This window comes from Rattus norvegicus, chromosome 9 (genome assembly GCF_036323735.1).
Source record: "Rattus norvegicus strain BN/NHsdMcwi chromosome 9, GRCr8, whole genome shotgun sequence".
NCBI classification, from domain to species: domain Eukaryota; kingdom Metazoa; phylum Chordata; class Mammalia; order Rodentia; family Muridae; genus Rattus; species Rattus norvegicus.
The window spans coordinates 874,796-900,774 of NC_086027.1; the positions used below are offsets into that span (position 1 = coordinate 874,796).

The following is a 25,979-nucleotide window of genomic DNA, read 5'->3' on the forward strand; positions in this document are numbered from 1 at the left end:
CTCCCTCCCTCCCTCCCTCCCTCCCTCCCTCTCTCTCTCTCTCTCTGAGACAGGGTTTCTCTGTCCTAGAACTGGCTCTGTAGACCAGTCTATCCTCAAATTCACAAAGATTGCCTGCCTCTACTTCCTAAGTACTAGGATTAAAGACATGCACAACCACCCAACAAGAATTACTATGAAAAGTAAGATTCCTCTTTGCTCATTTTTAAGTTTTAAATACTTTAATTTTATTTTCAAATATAAGTATGGGTATGTGCAGTGCCCACTGAGGCCAGAAGACGGCGCCAGAGCATCTGAAGCAGGAGGAGTAAGGTACGCAGTGTAGCTGCTGGGTCCTCAGCTTGAACAGCCTGTGCTCCAGCACAGGAGTGCCTCTTTATCGCTTTGTCCATCGCGTCCATGGAGTGAGTGACTCGGGGCTCGTCTGTGTTTGTGTGCACACAGCACACCTCAGGACCTCATTCCTCCAAGGCTTCACCATCTCCACAGGCCCCTAAACAAGGCCTTCATGACAAAAAGGCCTTGTTTATGTGGCTCAAGGGTCAGGAGCCTGGGAGGACATAGAATGGTGCTAGCTTCCAGAAGGAACTCCACGTGGTACAGTGCATAAAGGGGGAAGGGTTGGGGAATATGTAAGTGGGAGAAAGGGAGAGGGTAGAACGAGGTGCAGGGCCCTGCACAAGGAAAGGGAGCTACCTGAAGGAGAATGTTGGGGACACACACCTAGCACCTGTTTCCCCAGCTAAGAGCCAAACAGGGCGAAGTCCAGCTTTATTGAAATGAAGATGGGGTTCGGTGGGGTGGGGTGGGATTGAGGTGGTGTGGGAATAGTGGCAAGCTAAAGCCCAGCCTAGAGATCCTGTTTCAAACAGACCAAAAGAATGAGAGGAGGAGGAGGAACCCCGCAGCAGCAGCAGCAGTGGGGGCGGGGCTCCGGGGTGGTGACCTTGCCTAGGCTCAATGCTGAGGCTTGTCATATTTCGTTTGCACGAATAATAAATAAACAAATGTAAAAAACGATACTAAGTCTGGTGGTGGTGGTGCATCTCTTTAATCCCCAACACGCAAGGGAGCCACAGGCCCATCTCAGTGAGTCTGAGGCTAATCTAGTCTACAGACTAAGTTCCAGAACAACCAGCACTACCCAGAGGAACCCCGTCTCAAAAAAAAAAAAAAAAAAAAAAAGAGAGAGAGAGAGAGAGAAAAGAAAGAATGAAACTATTTTTAAAGAAAAAGTAAAAGAAGAAAAAAAGTTGGGTATAGTGTCTCTTATTTGTAAACGGAGCACTTGGGAGGCAGAGGCAGGAGGATTACTGAGTTTTCAAGGCCAGCCTGGACTAAGTGGTGAATTCCTCTCTCATAAAAGAAGAAACACACACAAACCAACAACACAATGAAACCAGGCAGGTCACTGAGTCCAGCTACTGAAGAGGCTTGCAGTATGATGGTTTCCAATTTAAGACCAAGCAGGGCTTGCAGAGTTGGTTCCAGGCCAGCCTGGGCATCTTAGTGAGAGGCTGCTTCACAGCACTAGAGCGCTGGGCGGTGTTGCGTGGTAGAGTGCCTGCCTGGCATATGCAAAGATCCTGGGTTTCATCCCCAGCACCAGAAATGAAGGAACGAACGAAGGAGGAACGCAGGAACGGGACATGGTGGCCTTTAATTATTTAATCCCAGAATTCAGAAGCAGGAGGATCTCCATTAGTTTGTGACCACCCTGGGCTACATGATAAGTTACAGGACAGCCAGGGACACGAAGTGATACCCTCACTCAAAAAACAAACAGCATCAATAGAGCAGTGATGCGGGAGAAAATGTTATCCTAGACAGCTTTCTCCATCTTTCCAGTGCGACAGACAGGCACACGGGATCCACATGTCCCGGAACCTTTATCTAGCGCTTCACCTACCCGCACTCGGAAGGGAACGAAAGCACACACGATTTGGATCGACAAAGATTGCAGCCAATGAGAATGGTAAAGCGGGTAAGCACCAACCAGTAAGACGGCTGAGGAAGTGGCGACACTGAGGCTCCTGATCCGAGAAACTCCACGAGGACTAAGAGAACAATTTCTTCTCTTGTTCGTTGAACAGGAAGCGAAGATGTCGGAACGGAAAGTTTTAAACGTAAGTGCTCAGCGTCTAGATGTTTCTACAGAGAGTGTAATGTGCGAGGGTCCTGGGAGAGGCGTGCTTCCTTCCGGTCATTTCCTTTTGGAATCCGCTCTTCCCCCCCCCCCCCCGACTACACATGCACGCACGCGCGTGGGGCTTTCAGTCGGGCGGGAGCTCCCCAAACTCTTGTCAATCTCATTTTTTTAGGGGCGGTCATTAGCTTTTTTTTTTTTTTTTCTTTCTTTTTTTCCTTCCATGCGAGTAACCAATCATCACCAGGGAAGCGGAGCTTATGTCACTTCATCCCATTGGCTTTTTCAAAAAGAACTATCTGATCGCTTTCCTGGGGGAGGGACTGCTTCTTGTGAGCTTCCCCCAGGTCCGGGGATATTAGTCTCCTCAGTTCGCCCGGGATATTGTTCAATGAATATTCGAAATCTTTATTGTTTTCTACACCATGTTGGGATTACTGGGGTGACTCAGTCTCCTCTCTTGAAAAATTTTGCTCTCCATTTCCTGGATCTGTTTTTTAAATGTTTGTTTTGAGCTAGGGTTTTACTATGTAGCCCAGAATGGCCTCGAACTCAGAGACCCACTTTCCTGAGACTCCCTGTTGCTGGGGTTAAAGACGTGTACCCTACGCTGGGCAATATTCATTTTTAAAAGGAGTTGTTTATTTTCATTTTATGTTTTTCCTTCATATCTGTGCACCACATTTGTGTGCACTGTCCAGGCTGACTATAAAATCACAATGTATATCAGCCTCCTAAGTACCGACATGACAGCTGTACACCATCATTCCCATCAACCACTTGAATTAGTAATGCTTCCTTCAAGCAGGGAGACAGCTTCCTTTCCCATGGGCCTGGTTGCCAGTAGGTGTCAAAAGCAGAGTGCCTGCTTGTTGGTGGTTCATGTAGCTTTTGTTTTTTTACTTTGGGGGGGGGGGTAGGGTTGTCTCTTCACCCCCCTGTCTCAGATGTACAGGTGCTGGGGTGATGGGTTTGGACATTGACATGCCTGTAACCCAGAGTGTTGTCCTGTGTGCCTCGCCCCAGCCTCCCAAGCACACAGAGAGGCCAGAGCCTGTTCTCCCTAAGAGAGCTAGAGTGTCTAGAGTCTTATCATGTGATAGGCAACAGGGGTCCACCCCCACTACAAACCCTGGACCTCTAGAATCTTCCCTGGAAAGCATATCACAGCTCAAGAAAGTGTCTTGGAAGCCTGTGCACTCCTCCTCCCAACTTCTCTTCTCATGGCTGTGCTTCAAATACCTCATGTCTGCAAAGGCTCCAGCAAGCTGAATCCTGAGCAGATCCCTAAAATCAGGGTATCCTGGGTGTGCTGACATGGTTCCCAGACCCCATTTCTGCCCACATGGGACCAGAGCACCAGAAAACAGCAACACTCTTCTCCACAGAAATACTACCCACCTGACTTTGACCCATCGAAGATCCCGAAACTCAAGTTACCCAAGGACCGGCAGTACGTGGTGCGGCTGATGGCCCCATTCAACATGAGGTGAATCCCTGGGCACATGAGACTGGAGGCCGAGTCTCTGGAGAAACAGTAACAAGGATGAAAGTCCTAACCTCACAGCCTCACAGGGTTCCCAGCCCCTATCACAAGGTCTCGGTGAACAGTCAGAGTGACACTTGGTCCTGCAGGATTCTGGATCCTCTAGTGACAGCCCTCCTCCCGCCCAGGCCTTTGCACCACCTATGGCCTCTGCCTGCAGATCTCTTGTCACTAGGTTCTCTACTGATAGAGCCTGACTGCCATCTCATCCCAGATGGGCTGCCAGCCTCTCCTTAGACCTTAATTCCCCACTTTCCTAGGTTCAACCAGCTTTGAATCAAACAGTTAGTCACACTTGACTTTGTGTGAGACTCAATCCTGTCAGTTACACCTATGTAGTCACTGAGGATGGAGAAGCTGGCTGCGTGACTAGTTGATTATATCTTGTCTTTATTTCTTTGCGCCTGTCTTAGTCACTGTGAACATGGGAACTCTTAGAAGAGAAAGCATTTAATTGGAGCTTGGTTAGAGTTTCAGAGGGTTAGTCCATTATCATCATGGTGGGCAGCATGGCAGACATGGTGCTAGAGAAGTAGTTAGAGACAACATCCTGATCTGCAGGCAGAAAGAAACACTGATGTGTCATGGGCTTTTGAAACCTCATAGCTTACCCACAGTGGACACACTTCCTCCAGCAAGGCCACACCTTCTAATCATCCCACACACACATACCTTTTTTTTTTTTTTCAATAACAGGGTTTCTCTGTTTAGTCCTGATTGTCCTGGAACTCAGAGATGTGCCTGCCTCTCTGCCTCCAAGTGCTAGGATTAAAGGCTGACATTCTAGTCCTCACCAGTAGTGTTACTCCTTGGTGACTAAGCATTCAAATAAATGACCCTTTAGGGACCGTACTCATTCACATCACTCCACTCCTCTAGCGGGCAGTTGTCGGGTGCCTGTCATTGATGGGGGTGAGGGGAGTGGGGCTCATACCCATCCTCTATAGTAACACAGACACATGAGGCAGGAAGGGCAGGTGGTCTGCTAACTGCACAGTCAAGGAAGTGTTAAACTCTCAGGCTATAAGGACTGCAGAGCAAAGACCCTGAGGTAGGACCCTGAGGTGTTTGTAGGCACAGCAGTAAGTCAGGGAAGGAAGGAAGGAGCAGCTAGGGTCAGGATCCTGCTGTCCCCTGGACAGGTCTCAGAAGTTCCATACACCCAGGCAGGGCAGTCCCTCCTACCTATGAAGGTACTTATGCTGCCACTGGGTGCTGGACAGAGGGCACAGGCACTCACATTCCTGCTCTGGCTGCAGGTGTAAGACATGTGGAGAATACATCTACAAGGGGAAGAAGTTCAATGCACGAAAGGAAACAGTCCAGAATGAGGCATACCTGGGCTTGCCAATCTTCCGTTTCTATATCAAGTGCACACGCTGCTTGGCCGAGATCACCTTTAAGGTAGGGGCTTCGTTCTTTACCTTCCCCTCACAAAGGGCAGAATGTGGGCGGTGCTTGCAGCAGAGCCCCACACCAAAAGCCTGCCTGTCCGCATGTGTGCAAGGCATGGGCTATGCTGCGGGGTCAGGACAAACCATGCTGTTCTGGGCCTTGCTTCTTGCTTTGCTTACAGTCTTCCTGCAGCACAAGCCAGACTCAAACTCCTGTGTAGTCAGGGTGACCTGATGCTCCTGCATCCATTCCTAGGGTGCTAGGATGGAGGCGTATGCCACATCATCTGGGTAAAGTCATGATTTTCTTCTGTTCTTTCATGTTTCTTGGGATGGAGGTCAAGGCTACACATACACTAAGCAAGCGTTCTTCCTGAGCCAGTGCCCAGGCACAAAAGCCTGAGGATTCAGGGGAAGACAGGAGAAGGAAAACGCTCTTCCCAGTCTGCACCACTAGAAGCTGTGGGTTATTGCTTGTTTGTTTGTTTGTTTGTTTGTTTGTTTGTTTGTTTTGGTTGGTTTTGTTGTTTTTCACTGTAAGCTTTTTTTTTTTCTTTAAGCTCAACATAATAAGATTTGATAAAATGAACAAACTAAGCTTGAAGAAGTTGCATTTTATATTACATGTGTATCCGCCTGGACATTTTGTGTGTCTGTTGCCCAAGAAGGTCACAAGGGTTGGGTCTCCTGCAGCTGGACTTACAGAATTTGTGAGCCACCATGTCGGGACTGGGAACTAAACCCAGGTCCTCTGCAGTGGCAGCCAGGGATCTAGCCTCTCATCACTTATTTTTGTATAAAGTCTTCTGTAGCCCAGGCTAGCCTCCTTCATGTTATAGCCCCCTGCTTCCACCACCCAGACACCAACAGCACATCAGGTCATCTGTGTAGTGTGTAACAAGAAGATAAAGCTAGATGAGCACACAGCGCAGTGTCATTTTATGTTTCTGCCTCAACACTAAGGTGTCAGATGTGCCTGCCACACAAGGGAGGTGAAACACAGCTGTGCTAGGCTGCATTCTGCTGGGATACAGGGCTACCAACTCACTCAGGGAAGGTGAAATAGAGTCTAAGATAGGGGTCCACAAGCCCTCAATGAGCTCCAGAAGGGGGGATTCCACTTGGCTCTGAGTGCCAAATATACAGAGGGCCCTCTTTGGGAGTCTTAGGTATGGCTCTGTGTGATGAAGGTCTCTCTTCCCATCCCTGTGGCAGTCCTTGAAGGGATTGTCCACAGACTGTTTTATTCATGCCAGATGAGGGTGCATACTTCCTACTCAGGGGGAACCAGAGATTAAATACCTTTTGCAGAAACAGATGCCTAGGAAGGGAAATTCACTGGCTAAACACTCCAGGCCTATCTAGGTAACCTCGTTAACATGAGGAACTCTAGATTTTTATGCTATGTGACTGGGTGTCGTGATCACGTGCTCCAGGACAGGAACCTGGTCAGGAGCTAGTTCAAACTCCTGCTGTTCTCAATTATAAGATTTATCGGGACTCTGAACTTGCTACGACCTTACACCAGTTCTTCTGTCTGGTGGCACCATCCACTGACCCACAGCCCAGAGGCGTACTAAGGGCAAAGATGGACAGGGTGCAGTAATAGTGTTCGTGAGGGGCAGGAGTCCATGAGGGAGTTAGGTGTTCTTTGCTTTGGCTACAGAATGTTCCAGAGGTGTGGGCATTAGGTGGAAAGGCCACAGCCACCAACGGAGCAAGCACAGATAGATACTGGCAGAAGGAATGGAGAAATGTACACAGGGGCCCAGGCTACCACCCAGGAGCCATTTTCTCCCCTCCCCTTCCTTCGCCTTCCCTAACAGACAGACCCAGAGAACACAGACTACACCATGGAGCATGGGGCCACGCGCAACTTCCAGGCTGAGAAGCTTCTGGAGGAGGAGGAAAAGCGCATGCAGAAGGAGCGTGAGGATGAGGAGCTGAACAACCCCATGAAGGTCAGCCCTAGGCCACACGGCGCCTCAGCTGCCCCTGAGCGGCTCCTCCACCCCACCCAGGCACCCCTTCCCTGCCTCTCCCCTTCTCCCACCCTCATGCCCTTCCCGCCCTCCTCCACCCCACCCAGGCACCCCTACCTCCCCCATCCCTCATGCCCACTTCTCCATCCTTATCTCTTACCACCCTCACTCCCTCTCCCCATGCCTACACCTCCTTCCTACTCCCCTCTCCTACCCCTGCACCCTCTCACTAGCTCCTGTATCCCCAGGTCCTAGAGAACCGTACAAAGGACTCTAAGCTGGAGATGGAAGTGCTAGAGAACCTACAAGAGCTAAAAGACCTGAACCAGCGGCAGGCCCACGTGGACTTTGAGGCCATGCTGCTACAACACCGCCTATCTCAGGAGCAGTGGCAACAGCAGCAGGAAGAGGAAGACGAGCGTGAGACAGTGTAAGCCAGGCCAGGCCCTTCTGGATCTTTCCACGGCTGCCCCTCCCCTCTTGTCCGGCCCCTCAGACTCCACTGCCTGGGACCCCTGAGACCCATTGTTCCATAGCTATCACTGTGGCTTTTTCTTCCCTACTGTGGCTGTGGGTTTGTTGTTTGAGACAGGGCCTCATGTAGCCCAGTCTGGCCTTGGAATCATTAAGTAGCTAAGGATGACCTTGAACTCCTGATCCTTCTGCATCCACCCCGCCAGTGCTGGGGCAGTAGGCGTGTACTTCCACACCCAACTATATGTTTACTTATTTTTGTGGTGCTGGGTATGAACTCAGGGCCTCATTATGTGCCAGCCGTCTTCTCTCAAAATTGTTATGGTGGTGACCTGCTCCCCTGTTCCCAACATCATGAGAGCAGGAAGAGGCAGTAGCCCCTAGCTGCTGCAGAAGAGACCCGAGAGACTGCCCACTGCAGTACGTCCTTACCATGTCAATCCCATAGGGCCTTGCTGGAGGAGGCTCGTTATCGAAGGCTTCTGGATGACTCTGACTCAGAGGATGAGGCTCCACCTTCCCAACCACAGGCAGCTGCAAGACCCAACCCCACAGCCATTCTTGATGAGGTAAGCCAGGCCAGGGTGTGGTGTGTGTACTGTGGCTGAATAGCCACAGGAGGAAATCATGGGCAAGGGACTCCTGTTCATAACAGGATAAACAATCCACAGTATGCCTGCTCGGCTCGGCTCCCTGCTTCTGAGTCTGAGGGAGGGAATAGCCAGTGAAGCTACATCAGGAATGGGGAGTGGCTCAGTCAAGTGCCTGCCCCATAAGCGAAAAACCTGGATCTGTCCCGATGCACCCTAAACTCCAGCACCTGGGAGCAGAGACAGGTGGGATTGTCATGATTAAGGTCAGCCTGGGCTACATAGCAAGATCCTGCTTCAAAAAACAAAGCCAGATGCAGCCCAGCAGTCCTGGGATCCTGCACCAGGAAGGAAAAGGTAAAAGGGTTCTGGGCTGTGTTAGGTGGGATCCACAAGTCACTGAGATTCTGCCTCAAAAGCCATGGTCACAGCAGCTGATGAAGCACTTGATGCATAGTGCACAGCACAAAGGCCCAGGGAACCACAAGCCGGCCCACAGGCTGTAAAGTATAGGATGAAGGGTTCTCTAAGTCCCATCAGGGTCCTGGGTACATCCAGAACCAAAGCTCTGGCCCCAGCTTTTGGGCTTTTTTGTTGTTGTTTTGTTTTGTTTTGTTTTTTTAAAGATTTGTTTACTTATTTATGTACATGAGTACCCTGTAGCTGTCCTCAGACACACCAGAAGAGGGCATCAGATCCCATTACACATGGTTGTGAGCCACTATGTGGTTGCTGGGAATTGAACTCAGGACCTCTGGAAGAGCAGTCAGTGCTCTTAACCACTGATCTCACAGCCCCCCAGGCCCAGCTTTTGAAGGTTCCAGCTTCTTCTTCCTTCCAGAGCATTAGTCCCTTCAGGTGACATCCAGCTGTGAGTGCCAGTGCACATGTTCCAGCCTCCCCACCCACCCTAGGAGAAAGAGTCTACTCTTGTGGCAGCTGTGTGTGCCAGGCCCATTGACTCCCAGGGTTCTCCCACTGGGCTCACAGCCTCGTGCTGCTGTGCCTAGCTCTTCTGTGGATGCTAGAGACTCAAACTGCATCCTGTGGACCCACCGGGTCCTCCACCCAGGCCCCATCAAACTTTCCATGTGGAATCCAGACTTGGTCTGGTTCTATTTGTTTTATTTTTCTTTGAAGCAAAATCACACTCCACAGCCCAGGCTGACCTTGAACTCATAGTCCTGCCTCAGCCTCCCATGGTGACAGGCCTGCATATTATACCTCAGTTCTTCATACCCCAGAGCTCTAAATATCAGCATGCATGTGCCTACCACATCAGCATGGGAAGGCACCTACTGTGTGCTGGGAGCTAATGCTGAACTTGGGCTGAGGAAAGTACTAGCCCAGCACGAGGGAGACCCTGGATGCACCACATTCCTTAAGACCACACATACAGCACATGCTTAAGATAGGTATTGAGGGGTGGGTAGGAGTTCACTGGATGAAAATGGGCAGCAGACAAGAAGTCAAGTGCAGAATGTGTCATAAGGGGCAGGCCACGGAGACTCAGGTAGGAATTTAGAGCTGGGGCAGCAAACAGAGCCAAGTCAGGGAGGCCAGAGGGACAACAGCTGTGCATGGTCCCCACAGGTACCAAAGACCAAGAGGAAGGCAGAGGGCCTGTGCAGGAAAGCCCAGTTGGCAGGCTTGGTTATACCAAAGAAGGCAAAGACGGAAGCCAACCGGGTTTCAGAGCAGGTCCGGGTGCCCACCACTGGTGAGTCCCCCTCAGCAGTCATGGGTGGCAACAGTGCATCTGGCACTGCCTAGGAGGTTCATGAGGTGGGCGGGGTGAGGACCAGAGTGAGGCTACAGCTCGAGGGTAGAGGCTTACCCAGCAGCCTGTCACACAGCACTAGAGGGAGGTAAAAGAATTGGGGTTCAGGATCAGCCTTAGCTACATAGGGAATTTAAAGCCATCCTGGGCTACTTGAGACTGTCTCAAAAAACAAAATGAAGCTGGGTGGTGGTGGCACACACATTTATTCCCAGCATTCAAGAGACAGAGGCAGAAGGATCTCTTGAGTTTACGACCAACCTGATAGACAGAGTGAGTTCCCACAAGCCAGGGCTACACAAAGAAACCCTGTCTTGAAAAACAAAAAGAAGAAAAAAGAACAAAAGGAGCAAAGGCTTGGAATTGAAGTCACGTAATAGCTAAGTGTTCCCTGTGACGGCACTCGAAGTATCATGGGCCTGCAGCTTTAGTGTCCTTTCCTGGAGTTTGAATAATGCCACCATATGTGGAGAGGACCTGGCTTGGGGTTGGCACATGGTGACATTTGACACAGTTGTCACTGCCACTATTAACATCAGTCAGAAGCAGATCCTAATGCTACCTGAAGCCACACAGCAGGCCCAGTGTTGGAGCCTCCTCTTGCTCCCTCCTAATCATGGAGGCCCTTGGCAGCACTTGGCCCTGACACTGTTCCAATATCCTGTAGGCATTCAACTGCCTGGACAGGACCTCTCTGACCCAGTTTAGGATTGGGGTGACCAAGTCACAGGGTCTTCTAAGCTGGGCATACTCCCCTGGACTTGTCCTCCCCACAGGTGCCCCCGAGAGCAGGAAGGTGGCCAACCCTGCACCCCAGACACCTGGTGCCTCCTCCCTGAGCCAGCTCGGTGCATATGGGGACAGTGAGGACAGTGACAGCTGAGCATCAGTGATGCTCACCGTGGCATCATAGACCAAGAAATGAAGATGGTATCAAGCAAACACCTTCAGCCAAGCCTCAGGACCATTCTACCATGGGTGGGCAGGGTGTGGAGAAGCACTGTCCCCAGGCACCCCAGGACAGACAGCCTGGTCCAGTCCTTCAGTCCTTGATGTGTGAAGCCTGTTAACTGATCCCTTCCTGCAGCAGATGTGAACACTGTCTGACATAGGATGGGGGCAGGGACCCTGGGCAGCATCTGCCAACCATACGCAAGGCCTGGGGCTCCACCCACATGCAACACAGTAGTACTGTAAAAACAAGAAGAATAGAAAATCAGCTGAAGCTTTTGGACCGGAAGACAGTGGAGACAAAATGAACAGGACTCCAAAGGACTTGTCCAGGATTCCACAGTGACTCAGAAGCAAGCCCAGTGAGTCAATGTCCTGACCAATCTGTGGCCCACTGTGTGCCAGTTCACGACATTCGGTCTCCAGTGTGGAGGAAAGTGACCCATCCCAGTAAATGCAGCACCCAGGAGCTGGACATAGAATCTGAGTACAAAGCCATCCTTGGCTATAAGGCTTTCGTGGCACAACCCAGGCCTGTCTAAACCTCGGAAGGCTTGTTTGCTACTTTCAAACAAGAACACCAAAGTCTGGTTGCAACAGGAACTTCACAGTCGAAAAAGCTTAAAATGTAGCCTGGGCCTGGGCTTGTCCACCTCAATACAGCAAACTTTTGACAGCCCCTCACTGTGGAATGACACCACAGACATTTCACACCTAATATAAAGCTGGTGGGAGCAACACCACTGTACCCTCAGAGACTGGTTCTCCCTCAAAACTGTCACTGCTAAACAGGTAAGAGTGTTCGCAGCAGGGTTGGGGGAGGGGTCAAGCAAATGTCATTCCACAGCCTGGAAATCCTAATCTTCCTTTAATAAGAGTTAACCTCCTCCTAAGGTTTTCCTCATTGTATACTAAAAGCAAGTGTTCGTTACCTCGGTGAAATCTGCCGGAACTAGCATGTATTTGCCACTGGAACAAACAATGGGTTTTTCTTAATTAATAAAACATTAACATGAAAATGTCAAAAAATGAATTGAAAAGCAGAATCATTTGGAGAGAACCTTCACGGGGCTGCACCAGGGCTTAGTACCTAGGATTTCTGCCACACAACTTGGCACACGCCCTTCACTCAGAATTTGGGATTACATCAGTCTGTTACAGAGACCAGAGTGGGCCAGGCCCAGGGTCCAGGTTATGAGCCATGCCCTCTACCTCACCAGGGCAGGGCTTAGAGACTGAACCACCAAACTGATCTTAAGCCTGAAACCTTCCTGTTGGGGTCTGCTTTTCCCATGGGGATTCTTCCTTTTCACACCCCGTGTTGGGGGTGGGGCTTTCCAAGCCAAGATCAGGGACATCCTGGGGAGCCCTGTCCTGCTGACCTCCGTGCTCCCAGCTCTGTAGCTGTCATCATGTCCTCAGAAGTTGTCAGGTCTAATCTGTCACCTCCATCAGCTCCCTGGGGCCCCCTGGCAAAGGGACTGGGGACCTGCAGTCAGGCTGTGCTTCTTCCATCAGACTATGAGCTCAAGGAATCAAGTGTGTTCTTCCATCAGGCTGGGAACCAGTAAAGGCAGGATCCTGATGCCTCCCTCAAGCTGGGAGCCTTCCTACTGTACCCTCCAGACTAGAGGCTTCCCAGGGCAAGCCCTGCATCTGCCACCAGACTACAATTAGGCAAGACGCATCTCCCTAGCTGCCAGAGTGCTTTGGTCCCCTATATATACATGCCTAGGTTTTTTTGGTTTTTGAGTGGGTCTCACTATGTAGCCTAAAGGCATGGCCGCCGGCCTCAAAGACCTGCTATGGACCAAAGTACCTCCCCTTCTGTCCCCATGCTTTGGCACACTTCCCCTTCCCAGACTTGAGGGGCAAGGGTTCTTATCCTGCTGTTCCCTGAGGCCCCCGTTGCCCAATGTATACACTGAATGCTGATGTGTACCTCAGAATGGAACAACCACACAGCCCTGAACAAGAATGGGGTACCCTCCCATGCCACCAGAAGTCTGTGAGACTCCATGGCAGAGTATCCAGGCAAAGACAGGACTGATTCATACGGACTAGCAGAGGAACAGGGAAATGGGGGTGTTCTGGAACTACAGTGTAGCAGATTACATGGCCTTTGCGATACGCTGTACAACCCACTCCTCATGCCACGGTTTCCCCTGCTGTTTTGTTTGGGTTTAAGGTGCTGGGGGCCAACACTACCTTCTCAGCCCCCAGCCCTTGAATTGTACTAATAAAAGGGGCAGCAGTAGAGCGTGTGAATTATGATCTGGGATGGGTGATACACACTGCGCCTGTCCCATCTTCCAAGTCATCCAGAAGGGGATTCCCAGGGTAGTCTCTTCCCCCATCAGAAAGAAGAGTTTACGGTCCTGGCTTTTTCTGTTCTAATCCTCACCTGCAGACACACCCTCACACTCACACTCCCCAAAAGGCTCTGAGGCAAGGAAAAGCCAAGCATCATCTGATACCGCCTCAGGCCCCTTGATTGCAATTCCTGCTGTACAGTTCTCAGGCTCCATGTGAGGAGGTCTCTTGACTGCTGCCAACACACATGGGATCTGAAGGCCCCCAAAGATGCTACCTGACAGAGATAGGAGTGGGTGGTCAGGGTGCCCATCCTACTCCAAGTGCATGCTGGCTCTAGGCCTCAGTTTCCCCACCTGCAAAGCAGGGCTCACAGTGGACAAAAGGATGACCGCTCCTTCTGTGAGCAACCAGTGCCATCTAGAGTGTCCAGGCACAAATGGACAGCCTTGAGTAATGCTCCACCCACAAAGCTTTTCTATGACTCAGTTTCCCCAACCTCAGCATCTCAGTCGGTAAGACTTGCCTAGCATGCCGGAAGCCTGACGACCATCCCTAAATACTGGGAGGCTGAGGCAAGAGGATCATCAGCTTCAGGTCATCCTTTGCTGTGAGTGTGAGGCCAGCCTGGGCTACTTAAGACCCTTAGCAGTTACTCTCCTCTGTCAATGCCTCCTGCACCGCTTACCGGTTGGGGAGACTAAGGGACACAGACCCTTGGCCATGGCTTTTGGGTCAGTCTGGCTGACTACTGCCCGCCCTTTCTCTCCTTGGGGTTCGACCTCCCGGCTCCATCTCCAGCCCTTGAGGTCTGAGCCCATCTCCCTCCCTCCCTCCGCTCGCAGACCCGCAGCTGCAGAAGCCTCCCGCCCCTCCCCCTCGCCCTGCACAAAGCAAGGGACGCAGCGGTGACGGTGGACGCCTCCCGCCCTGCGCCACCTCCTGCCAGGACCCTGCGCAATGCTCGGGCCTCTCGCCCAATCCCTGCCCGGCCTTGGTCCCAAGGGTGACTCGGTCCCCGCTCCGGTGGCCTTTTCCTCTGGGACCCTCCAGGGTCTGGGTCCTGCTGTCTCCATCCCAGAGCCACAGAAGGTCTGAGGTCTGCAGGTCTGTCCCCGCTGGTCGAGGGTGGGACCTAATGGGATGCGATTGTCCTCGCCCCTCCCGTGGCCCTGAGAATCCTGGACCCAGAGGTTTAAGTCCCTTTTGTTGTGTGGTGGCCGCGGCTACAGGCAGTTAAGGGATAGGGGAGATTAAGGGATTCAGGGGGCGGTGTGTGACAGGAGTTAGGGAACCTGGAGGTTAAAGGAAATGGAGCAGGGTAAGGGATTGGGAGGTTAAGGGATACGGGAAGGGGAGTTAAAGGATCCCGAGATTGAGAGATTAAGGGATGGGGGATAAAGGATTGGGGGTGGGGGCATGAGATTTATATAGAATTCGGGCCGGTGGGGCGGCCTCACCAGATTAGACAGCAGCCCTACCGGGACCGCTGGGGCAGCTCAGCCTCTGGCAACTTGATGCACAGAGCTGAAGAGGAGATGTGAGATTGCCCTGTTGACACCACACACAGACCCTAAAGCTCACATTTCCCACAGCACTAGGGTTGCCACTTGCTGCCCTCTCTGCTCTGAGCCCAGCCAAAGACTCCTGACTTCCAACCTCCTTGTCCTCTTCCTCTCTCTTCTCCGTTTTGTCACCCGTTCCTCTCCCCTCCTTCCTCCCCCAACCCCAGGTCGAGCTGCAGAGCTCGACATGGAGGCCCTTGTTTGACACCAGCATATTTTGGAGACACCAATGGCCAAGTGGCTCCGGGACTATCTGAACTTGGGCAGCCGGAGGCCCCCTCCGCAACCGCCCACCCCCGACTATACTGAGAGCGACATCCTGCGGGCCTACCGTGAACAGAAGGACCTTGACTTCGAGGACCCCTATGAGGATTCCAATGGCCGTCCCGAGTCAGAGATCACCGAGTCCAGCGACCCCAAGTACAACTCTCCCAGGCACCGGCTGATCAAGGTGGAGGCTGTGAACTTGGCCAGAGCTAAGACCCTGCTGGGCAGCCTGGGGGAAGAGGTGGGTGTGGACCTGCACAGGTGCTCCATCCCTGTCACCCTGGATTCCCCACCTCATCCCCTGCCCCCTGGAGAGTCTAGGATCTGGACTAACCAGTGTCCCCCTTGATCCATTCTCCCTTCAGGGATACAGAGGGTAGGTGTTTTTGTTTTGTGCGAGACGTGGTCCAATATAGCCCAGGCTGGCCTCAAACTAAGTACAATGAGTTTGAACTCCTGATCCTCCTGCCTCCACTTCTGAAGTGTCACAGGATGTCATGATGGAAGCTGGACCTGGTGCCCTGCTTTGAAACCCCTTTGAGACTGAATGACCCTTTCATAGGGGTCACCTAAGACATAGAAAACACAGAAAATAAATAAATAAAGCATAATTCATTTAAAAATTATATTTATGAAGTAGCAACAAAATGATTTTATGGTTGGGGGTCGCCACAACATGAGGAACTGTGTTAAAGGGTTGCAGTGTTAGAAAGGTCCAGAACCATTGCTCTATTGGTTTGGTTTGGTTTGGTTTGGTTTGGTTTGGTTTGGTTTGGTTTGGTTTTGAGACAGGTTCTCTCTGTGCAGCCCAAACTGGCCTAAAACTTGTAATCCTCCTGCCCCACAAATCTCTGGAAGAGGGAGACATGAGAGGAGGAAGAAACACAGAGAGACAGACAGACTGGGATCAAAGCCTGTCTCATACTCACCAGCTGTGTGACCCTGCCCAGGTCATTACCCTCTCTGTGCTTCTGCAGAATAGGCTTTGTCCTCACTAAGGGCTTGAGGGCTGCTAGTAGAACAATATCAGAGAGAGGGCTGGGCTCAAATTCCCAGAACCCACTTCAAGAGCTGAGTATAGTGACATGTTCTTGAAATCTAGTGGCCCTTGGTGAGGCAGGGATAGGAGGGTACTGTGAGACTCCCTGACCAGCCTAGATCTGAGAAGTGTGAAATGGCTCAGCCAGGGCAACAGTGTCCCACAGCAGGGTTATCCAGAGCTAGCCCCAGCCTTTCCCAGCAGCCGGAAGCAGACACTGAGTACTCAGACCCTTTCGATGCCCAGCCTCAGCCACCAGCCCCCAACAATGGGTACATGGAGCCCTATGACGCCCGGAACATCTCCAGCGGTGAGCACACGTCCAGGGGTGAGGGGAATGTTCTGTTGGGAGGGGAGGGTGACCAGTGTCCCCACCCACCCCAGAACAGCCGAGTAGAGCTGTCCAGCTTTACGATACCCCATATGAGGAGCAGGATATGAAACCAGAAGATGGAGGCTCTTCAGGCCAGAGCCGGAGGCCCCTGGAGGATGAGAGGCCAGCAGATGAATATGACCAGCCCTGGGAGTGGAAGAAAGATCACATTTCCAGGGCTTTCGCAGGTACGCTCAAGGCCAGTCCCCTCTCCCCAAGGCCGCTTCCCTCCAGTGCCTCAGTTCTTACCAATGTGTGAACTTCTGCCAATTCTTCCCCAGAGAAAATGCCTATTGGGGGAGCAGAAAGGAGAGTTGAAGGGACTCACCCTGTTCTCTGAAGTTTGGGGACCTATGGTTATTATAGACCCAACCCAACAGAGTGAGTGTAGACTAAGCACTAGAATGCACTAGTTATATGGAGCTAGTTATGTGTGAGCTAGTGGAAGGCAGAGTGGAGGTTTTAGGAGCTGTCCAGTGATGGACTTGGGGTCACACAATTCATTGCTAAATCAAGTAAAGGGGTAATAGGATCAACCTATTGAGTATCAAATAGTCCAGGTCAGGATGAAATGGGGCCATGACTTGAACCAGAATGTGCTTTCCACTATGGAGCCTAGGGTCCCCACAAGCACCTTTACTGCCAAAGTGACCCCTGATTACAAACTTATAACCTATCCCTGTTAGCCACACCCCCGTGCTCTGATTTGTCAGTTAAAATACCGCCCCTCCCCTACCATGGTAGCCTGATCTCTGGGTGGCCTTGCCATTTCATTTCCAAAGACCAATCTCAGCTCCTGTGTCAATCCTGTCCTATCTTATACTCCATTCCCATCACTGAAATCCCTTTGGAGAGCTTTTGCTCTGCCACCTGAGTGAATGGGACTTAACCTCTCTCCCTCATCTTCCAGTGCAATTTCATGGTCCTGACTGGGAACGGACTCCATGCTCCACCAAGGAGCCTTGGAGACCACAGCCTGCGGAGCGTGTGGATACAGCTCTGGCCCTGGAGAAGCAGCCGTGAGTGCAGCCCCTGTTGGAGGGGTGGCCCCTAGGACTCTTCGATCTGTAGGGGAGCTGGGGCCTCATATATTCATTCATTCATTCATTCATTCATTTCTTTGGTGAATGTCTCATGTAGCCCAGGCTGGCTCCCATTCATCACGTCCAAGGGAAGTGTCTCACTGCCCTGGGGTCCTGTCCTTTCACTCTCCTCAGCTGTGTGAAGCTGCTGACCTTCTTGAGGTGTCTATCTCCACTCTGCCCAGGTGGTTTCATGGTCCCCTGAGCCGAGTGGAGGCCGAGAACCTTCTGTCCCTCTGCAAGGAAGGCAGCTACCTTGTGCGGCTAAGCGAGACCAGGGCTCAGGACTGCATTCTGTCCCTCAGGTGAGACACAGCCTTAGGGACACACTAGAGTGATGCTCCCAGGCTAGTGGGTGGGGCTCCTAGGCCAGTGAGTGGGGCTCTGGGAGAGTGGGTGGAGCTCCAGGGGTAATGGGTATGGTTCCTGGGCCAGTGGATGGGGCTTTTGGAGGTAGGCGGGCCTTCCAGGCGGATGGGGGCGCTCCTGACCAGTGGCTAGATGGGTCCAATAGGGAATGAGCTTGGAAGCCTAAGGGGCTGGAGAGATGGCTCAGTGGTTAAGAGCACCCAACTGCTCTTCCAGAGGTCCTGAGTTCAATTCCCAGCAACCACATGGTGGCTCACAACCATCTGTAATGAGATATGATGCCCTCTTCTGGTGTATCTGAAGACAGCTACAGTGCACTTATATATAATAAATGAATAGATCTTTAAAAAAAAAAAAAAAAAAAAGATCCAAACCTCAGGTTGTGCTGGGAACCAATGCCCAAGGTTCTTATAGTTCCTTTGAATGGCCCTGTCCAAAATGCAAAATGCTGCTGTGATTGTCTGTTTGAAGAGAGATTCTCAGAATGTTCTAGAAAGCACTTGAGTTTGAGGCTCTATTTCCTAAAGATGCCTGAAAAAGTGTAACCTAAAGTGTGAGTCTAGTGTGGCATCACGTGGCCTGTCATCCCCCAGGGTTAGGGCAGGCAGGAGGATTTTTTGTGCTACAATAAAAGCAGAGAAGGAGAGGAGGGGCTGGAGAGACGGCTCAATAAAAGCAGAGAAGGAGAGGAGGGGCTGGAGAGACGGCTCAATAAAAGCAGAGAAGGAGAGGAGGGGCTGGAGAGACGGCTCAGTGGTTAGAGCACTGACTGCTCTTCCAGAGGTCTTTTTTTTTAATATATTTTATTTTTTATTTATCATATATGAGTACACTGTAGCTGTCTTCAGACACACCAGAAGAGGGCATCAGATCTCATTACAGATGGTTGTGAGCCACCATGTGGTTGCTGGGATTTGAACTCAGGACCTCTGGAAGAGCAGTCAGTGCTCTTAACCTCTGAGCCACCTCTCCAGTCTTCTTCCAGAGGTCTTGAGTTCAGTTCCCAGCAACCAATGGTGGCTCACAGCCATCTGTAATGGGGTCTGATGCCCTCCTCTGGTGTCTGAAGACAGCTACAGTGTGCTCACATAAAATAAATAAAATCGAGAGAGAGAGAGAGAGAGAGAGAGAGAGAGAGAGAGAGAGAGAGAGAGAGAGGAGCAGCTCGGTGTCAGGGTACTTGCTGTTTTTCAGGAGGACCTGGGTTCAGTCCCTATATCATGGGCTCACAACTGCCTGTAATCCCAGCCCCAGGAAATATGACGCCCTTTCTTTTCTGGTCACTATGGGTACGGCAAACACACACACACAAACTAAAATTTCCTGGGCAGTTGTAGCGTGTGCCTTTAATCCCACCACTAGGGCGGCAAAACAAAGCAAAACCAAAATTAAGTAAGTAAATAAAATAATAAATAAATAAATCTGGGCTGGTGAGATGGCTCAGTGGGTAAAGGTGCTTGCCACCAAGCCTGAAGAACTTGAGTTCAATCTGAGGACCTACATGGTGAAAGGAGAGAACAGACTGCCACAAATTCACAAGGTGTCCTCTGACCTCCATATGTGTACTCCTGATACATGCATGCATACACACACATACATACACACACATGCATACATACATACATACACATATACACATACACATACACACATGTCTACATACATATATACATTTTTTTAAAAATTTGAAAGGGCGCATAGCAGTAGAATCAGTCTCTTCATTGACTCAGCATCAGTTGAGAATCTGTTGTATTCCAGTGTCTCCTCACTGAGACACTGGTGATCTTGAGTTCCTAACTAGGATTATGGAAGATGAGAGGCTATGAGGGAAGGGTTTTTTACAGAAGTGACAGCCAAACTGGGCTGAGATCCATCGAGGCCAGGTTGAACATGGAAGGAAGTAGTATTACTGCAGACTCCAAGCTGGCCTGGAACTCACTAAGTAAACCAGGCTGGCCTTAAACTCACAAAGATCTGCCTGTCTCTGCCTCCCAAGTGCTGGGATTAAATAAATGAATAATGTGTTTATTTAAATTATTTCTTTATTTTGAGTAGGAGGCCCTATTATGTAGCTGTGGCTAGCCCAGAACTCACTATGTAGACCAGGCTAGTCCTGAGTCCTGAATTTGTAGCAATCTGCCTGCCTCTACCTTTCAAGTGATGAGATACTTATTTTATTTCATTTTTGTGTGCATGTGGGTGTGCAGGTCAATGGACAATTTTGGGAGTTCAGTTCTTGCCTTCCACTATGTGGGTCCTGTAGAATCAGACTGGCTACAAGTGCTTCTACTCTCTGGTCCCTCTGACTGGCCAAGAGCTTAGCTTCTTACACAGTCATGGACAAGAGGCCACTTGTGACTGTTCTGCAGAGAAGTGCTGAGTGGGACTGCCAGAGGTGTTCCTGGAGGCTAGTGCCTACCTGCACCTATAGGAAGGCAGCTGTGGAGAGATGGAGAGTTTAATGGGTCTGGGAAACCGATGCTCTGCCTTGTCCCACAGAAGTAACCAGGGTTCCATGCACCTGAAATTCGCGAAGACCCGGGAGAACCAGGTGGTACTAGGACAGCACAGTGGGCCCTTCCCCAGCGTGCCTGAGCTGGTCCTGCATTACAGTGCCCGCCCACTGCCTGTGCAAGGCATTGAGCACCTGGCTCTGCTCTACCCTGTCACCAGCAGCCAGAGCTCTCAAGGACCCTGCACATTGGCTGCTAGGCCAGAGAAGGGACAGGGGGACCCATGACATACAGAAAGGCCCTGCTGCCAGACCTGCTGGGTTCAACTGTGGAATCCACATGGTGGCAGCTGAAAGCTGCAAGTTGACCTCTGATTTACAAACAAGTCACAGGCCATAAATTAATAAATAAATGTAATAAAAATTAATACTAAAACCTTGTCATTCCCTACTGTTCTTTTGGAGCTGTGAGGAGAGACTCCTGATTCAGGGGAGAGGTGACCACTCAGACTTTGGAGTATCCCTAAAGACATGACCAGCACAGGTGCCTGTGGAGACTGAGAAGGGAATGACAAACCCGGCATGCGCCTTTGTCTCAGGGACCCAGCTGGGGCCAGAAGTCCAATGTCTCCAGAGTCTGGGACAGCACCTCATCTCACCCTGTAGCTGGGCCTCTGGCCTCCCATGTAGACATCTGTTCTCAACCCCACCCCCAACATCCCCTACACCTGAGAAATCCACAAGACAGAAGGGAAGGCCACAACCCTGTCACTTCAGGGTGATGTGGAGACATAGAACAAGGGTCCATGTTGCTAGCCCTGACCTAACTTTCCTTGCTCGAGAAGAGGTCATCCTGGGACCCACTAAGGAGGTATAAGGGTCCATTGAAGTCTTGAAGTGAGTCTTAACTACCAGGAGACCCCCGAAGTGAGACATGAGAACAGAATTCAAAGCAAACACAAGAAGTTTATTTTTCCCACATGTCAGGGTTGACCCTCAATCAGCTCCTCGTGACAAGTGACTAGAAGGTGACCCCGAATGGCTATAACAAGCAGTTTTTATACTTTTTAGGGGTACAGGTTGCATCAGCAAGGTTACAGTTTAAACTTATTGGCTAAGCATGTTGACCTTTGAATCTATTGGCTAGCAAGCATATGACATGCATTCGAGCTCTATCTGGGACCAGAGGGTCAGGTGACCGTCAGTCAGTGCACTCCGAGTTTTTTCAAGAGTGTCCCTGCTCCTTGACCCGCGGTGGAAAGCTGGTACTTGGTCCAGTTTTGACCTGAGCTGTGAGTGTAAGGCTGGCAAAAGCCCCTAGGGTCCATCACCACGATTCACTGAAGAAGGCACCCCAGGATCAAATAGGATGCAAATGCAAAGAGTGTTTTATTCTGTACAAGTCCAGCACACTGGGTTCTCCCATTCCAAGATGGAGAGACACCCGAGTGAGCGCGTAGGCCTGATCTAAAGCACATGAGGGGAATTACAGGTGTAGGTCCTTAGGTCATTCCAGAACCATTACTGGGGGATGGGGGCCGGAAACTGTTGCTGACCCATAGCCCTTGCTTCAGGCCAGATGGCAGAGCAGCCTGAAGCCTGTGGTTTTTCTCCAGTAACTGACTTGTCTGGGTTTGCCTGGACTTGCCCAGTTCTTAGGCCTAGTCTCCTTCACTGCCAATTTAAAGTCTGTCATGGAGTCAGCCTACCCTTCTCAGAGGAGCAGACCAACCAGAACTGGGTGTGGATTACCTGCTACTTGGACATGTAAAAGCAAGAGAGGGCAGGAAATGGCATAATTATAATCACAAAATGAATAAATAAATAAATAAACAGACACATTGTTTGACTTTTGTGTGTGTGTGTGTGTGTGTGTGTGTGTGTGTGTGTGTGTGTGTATGCGCGCGCGCATGCGAGTGCGCATGCATACAGGTGTCTGCAGTTCCAAGCCATCAGAAATGGCTGTTGAGAATTGGCCCTCTGGAAAGGCAGTGCAAACTCTTAACCTCCGAGCCATTGTTTCAGCCCCCATTATAAAAATATAAGGCACTTGGGCTAACCCTAGCATTTGAGAGGCAGAGCAGGTGATCTCTGTGAGCTTGAAGCCAGCCTGTTCTACATAGTGAGTTCCAGGACACCCAGGGCTACATAGTGAGACTCTGCCTCAGAACAAACAAGGAAAACTCAAAAGGGAGCAGACTCTTCCTGACCAAAGTGAAATGTCCAATGAAGAGACAAAAGGCAGCCAGCACTTGCCTCTGCATTAGCCCTGGCACTGAGTTTAGCACTCCCCGCTGAGTTAGTCCTTGTTAAACAGCCAGCACTCCCCACTGCTGCAGCTGTCTCCTGTCTTTGAAGGAGGCAGAAAATTAATGTCCTTGAAGTGATAAGGCTTCAAGGCTTAAGTGATAACCCTTAAGTTATGGGAAAGAGACAACCAAGTGTCCCCAGCAGTCGACAAGAGACATAACAGCTGTGGCCACCTTGTAAAAATGCACTGGTTGGGCTGGAGAGATGGCTCAGTGGTTAAGAGCACCCGACTACTCTTCCAGAGGTTATGAGTTCAATTCCCAGCAACCACATGGTGGCTCACAACCATCTGTAAAGAGATCCGATGCCCTCTTCTGATGTATCTGAAGACAGCTACAGTGTGTACTTATATATAATAAATAAATACATCTTTAAAAAAATGCACTGGTCACTAATAACAAAATGAGTCATTTCTTCCCAGGTCAGAAAGGTTCCTTTTTGGGGCTGGAGAGATGGCTCAGCGGTTAAGAGCACTGACTGCTCTTCCAGAGGTCCTGAGTTCAAATCCCAGCAACCACATGGTGACTCACAACCATCTGTAATGGGATCTGATGCCCTCTTCTGGTGTGTCTGAAGACAGCTACAGTCTACTCATATATATGATAAATAAATAAATCTTTTTTTAAAAAAAGAAGAAAAGGGGGTTGGGGATTTAGCTCAGTGGTAGAGCGCTTGCCTAGGAAGCGAAAGGCCCTGGGTTTGGTCTCCAGCTCTGGAAAAAAAAAAAAGAAAAAAAAAGAAAAGAAGAAGAAGAAGAAGAAGAAGAAGAAGAAGAAGAAGAAGAAGAAGAAGAAGAAGAAGAAGAAGAAGAAGAAGAAGAAGAAGAAGAAGAAGAAGAAAAGGGCTGGAGAGATGGCTCAGTGGTTAAGAGCACTGACTGCTCTTCCAGAGGTCCTGAGTTCAGTTCCCAGCAACCACATGGTGGCTCACAACCATCTGTAAAGAGATCCGATGCCGTCTTCTGGTGTGTCTGAAGACAGCTACAGTGTACTTATATATAATAAATGAATAAATCTTAAAAAAATAAAATAGGGGTTGGGGATTTGGCTCAGTGGTAGAGCGCTTGCCTAGCAAGCACAAGGCCCTGGGTTCGGTCCCCAGCTCCAAAAAAAAGAATAGAAAAAATAAAATAAAATAAAATAAAATAAAATAAAAAGAAGAAGAAAAGGTCCCTTTCTAGCTGTATAGTTCCTCCTTGCTGTCTGAACAAATGTTATCAGTTTGAAGGATAGCATTCCTTTACCCCTCACCCAATCATGTAACACCAAGGCTCGAAAGTCCCAGTTTATGCATTTCCCATATATAAGCCCTTAGCCCCTAGACCCAAGCATTGCATTCCTTTTTTTCTTTTCTTTTCTTTTCTTTTTTTAGGAGCTGGGGAACAAACCCAGGGCCTTGCGCTTGCTAGGCAAGTGCTCTACCACTGAGCTAAATCCCCAACCCCAAGCATTGCATTCCTAACCTGCCACCAGGGAGGCCTGCATCTGAGTTCAAACTCAAATAAAAAGGATTCTTGTCTGCTTGCATCGACGTCATGGTCCCTGGCAGTCTCCTGGGGTTCTCGAGAACTGGGCATAACACAAGCCATCTCCAGGGACTCTGGAATCCACAAATGATTCTTCATTATTGGTCCACCACAATGCTCCACCACAGGCTTTTGATGGAAATCAGAAGTAGAGTCCCCTTGAAGGGAGAATAGATGACCTCTTTGGTCCCTGGCTTTTTCCAGGGCCTTCTTTTTAGGCCAGGCATCAGGCCTGCATGGAGTCTCTCTGGTGGGCTGGTAAAGGACACTGCTGTAGAAAGAATTTCCTGGGGGCAGGTGACATAAATCAGAAGGTTCCAGGGGGTTGGGGATTTAGCTCAGTGGTAGAGCACTTGCCTAGCAAGCGCAAGGCCCTGGGTTCGGTCCCCAGCTCCGAAAAAAAAAAAAAAGAAGGTGCCAGTCAGTTAAGAGTGGCAAGAGCTGTCTTGGCATGGCAGACTTCCATACTATGCTGCCTCCTGTCCCACACCAATTCCCAGCACCCTTAGCAGGGTGCTGCAGTCAGTACAAGGATAGTAGCATCATGTACCTGTGTGAGACTCACCTGGGCAAGCGATCTTACCTGAGTCCTCCTGGTGATACCTGCTAAGGTCCCACAACACAGCACCCAGCACTACCAAGGCCACCACTCCAGCCACCAGAAGCACCAACAGGAGCCCTGAGTGAGGAGATAGAGAAGACAGAGAGGCATGGCAGGGTGGGACAGGGGACAGGGAAGGGGAGACTCTCACCTGACTAGCTAGAGGCCTCTTTTAGGGAAGAAGGGGGCCACCTGCAGGGAAGAAGTGCCTGCCTCAGGAGGGTAATTACTGTGGAGCCCAGACACCTGCAGTCATACTCCTCCCTGCCTCAGGTTATAGAATTTCTCCAGGCTCTGTGATTTAGGCAGATGTCCACCTAGAACCTCAGTACCGTTTTCTGAAAATTTGTGAGTAGCCACAGCTGTTTTCTTGCATTATCGGTGGATGTAACTACAAACTAAGGAGTCATCCTCGGTCCCTCTGCATTTTCCTTTTTCTTTCTTTCTTTCTTTCTCTCTTTCTTTCTTTCTTCTTCCTTCCTTCCTTCCTTCCTTCCTTCCTTCCTTCCTTCCTTCCTCTCTCCCTTCCTTCCTTTCTTATTTTGTCTTTCTTTTCTTAATGTATATGAATACACTGTCACTCTCTTCACACATGTCAGAAAGAAGCCATCAGATCTCATTACAGATGGTTGTGAGCCACCATGTGGGTGCTGGGAATTGAATTCAGGACCTTTCCAAGGACAGTCAGCGCTCTTAACTGCTGAGCCATATCTCCAGTCCCCCTCCACAGTTTTCTTGGTGACTTCTGCTCCCAGCCCCTCACTCAGGGATTCTATGGGAGACGAGCTCTACTTCTCATCCAAATCCCAAATTTAGTATGAAGCATGTTAAACACCATCACTCTGTATTCACCCTGCCTCCATAGGAAAGCCCCACGGGGGGTTGGGGATTTAGCTCAGTGGTAGAGCGCTTGCCTAGGAACCGCAAGGCCCTGGGTTCAGTCCCCAGCTCCGGAAAAAAAAAAGAAAGAAAAGAAAAAAGAAAAAAGGAAAGCTCCACGGCAGTATGGGAATAGGCAGAGAGCTCAAGCACCAGGTCAGTGAACATGCAAGGTTGGAGCCCAGGTCTATATGATTGCTAGGAACTGCAGTCAAAGGTGCAGATCTCTGAAACCCCTCCTCTTGCAGACTGAGACCCCGAGGTGTGGGCAGGGGTCCCTGGAGACTACTGGGATTAGAGAAGCCAGCTGAATACAGCTGCTCCCCTAACCCCATCCCTCA

The 25,979-nt window shown here is 50.3% G+C and overlaps 2 protein-coding genes and 1 long non-coding RNA gene across 6 annotated transcripts; 2 read left to right on the top strand and 1 right to left on the bottom strand.

The window, feature by feature from the left end:
- Positions 1-210: 210 nt before the first annotated feature.
- LOC134480467 (uncharacterized) lies at positions 211-2,136 on the bottom strand. Its single transcript, XR_010054911.1, has 2 exons — positions 1,997-2,136; positions 211-550 (listed from the first exon to the last, which is right to left on the bottom strand). It is a non-coding gene; the product is annotated as an uncharacterized LOC134480467 (long non-coding RNA).
- On the top strand, positions 1,995-11,892 carry Yju2 (YJU2 splicing factor). Of its 2 annotated transcripts, NM_001109673.1 has the most exons (8): positions 2,069-2,126; positions 3,535-3,635; positions 4,952-5,096; positions 6,913-7,047; positions 7,317-7,498; positions 7,991-8,111; positions 9,726-9,852; positions 10,689-11,892. In NM_001109673.1, exons 1-8 carry the CDS (start codon positions 2,103-2,105, stop codon positions 10,793-10,795), a joined length of 942 nt encoding a protein of 313 aa, NP_001103143.1. In that variant the 5' UTR covers positions 2,069-2,102; the 3' UTR covers positions 10,796-11,892. The 2 variants fall into 2 exon arrangements, with proteins under 2 accessions (XP_006244398.1, NP_001103143.1); XM_006244336.5 differs by lacking the exon at positions 9,726-9,852 and having other exon boundaries at positions 1,995-2,126.
- Positions 11,893-14,069: 2,177 nt separating this feature from the next.
- Shd (src homology 2 domain-containing transforming protein D) lies at positions 14,070-20,762 on the top strand. 3 transcript variants are annotated; one of them, NM_001108223.1, is made up of 7 exons: positions 14,070-14,283; positions 14,909-15,249; positions 16,252-16,357; positions 16,432-16,608; positions 17,331-17,439; positions 17,688-17,807; positions 20,371-20,762. In NM_001108223.1, exons 2-7 carry the CDS (start codon positions 14,971-14,973, stop codon positions 20,609-20,611), a joined length of 1,032 nt encoding a protein of 343 aa, NP_001101693.1. In that variant the 5' UTR covers positions 14,070-14,283; positions 14,909-14,970; the 3' UTR covers positions 20,612-20,762. The 3 variants fall into 3 exon arrangements, with proteins under 3 accessions (NP_001101693.1, XP_038939593.1, XP_038939594.1); XM_039083665.2 differs by lacking the exon at positions 14,070-14,283 and having other exon boundaries at positions 14,971-15,249; positions 16,249-16,357; positions 20,371-20,759; XM_039083666.2 differs by lacking the exons at positions 14,070-14,283; positions 14,909-15,249 and having other exon boundaries at positions 16,249-16,357; positions 16,437-16,608; positions 20,371-20,759.
- The last annotated feature ends 5,217 nt before the right edge of the window (positions 20,763-25,979 follow it).

Excerpts from the sequence above, each read along its gene's own strand:
- Shd (XM_039083665.2), top strand. The coding sequence starts at position 14,971 with ATGGCCAAGTGGCTCCGGGACTATCTGAACTTGGGCAGCCGGAGGCCC. Across the intron at positions 16,609-17,330 it reads CATTTCCAGGGCTTTCGCAG|TGCAATTTCATGGTCCTGAC; the intron begins GTACGCTCAAGG and ends CTCATCTTCCAG. Across the intron at positions 17,440-17,687 it reads CTGGCCCTGGAGAAGCAGCC|GTGGTTTCATGGTCCCCTGA; the intron begins GTGAGTGCAGCC and ends CACTCTGCCCAG.
- Yju2 (NM_001109673.1), top strand. The coding sequence starts at position 2,103 with ATGTCGGAACGGAAAGTTTTAAAC. Across the intron at positions 3,636-4,951 it reads ATGGCCCCATTCAACATGAG|GTGTAAGACATGTGGAGAAT; the intron begins GTGAATCCCTGG and ends CTCTGGCTGCAG. Across the intron at positions 5,097-6,912 it reads TGGCCGAGATCACCTTTAAG|ACAGACCCAGAGAACACAGA; the intron begins GTAGGGGCTTCG and ends CTTCCCTAACAG.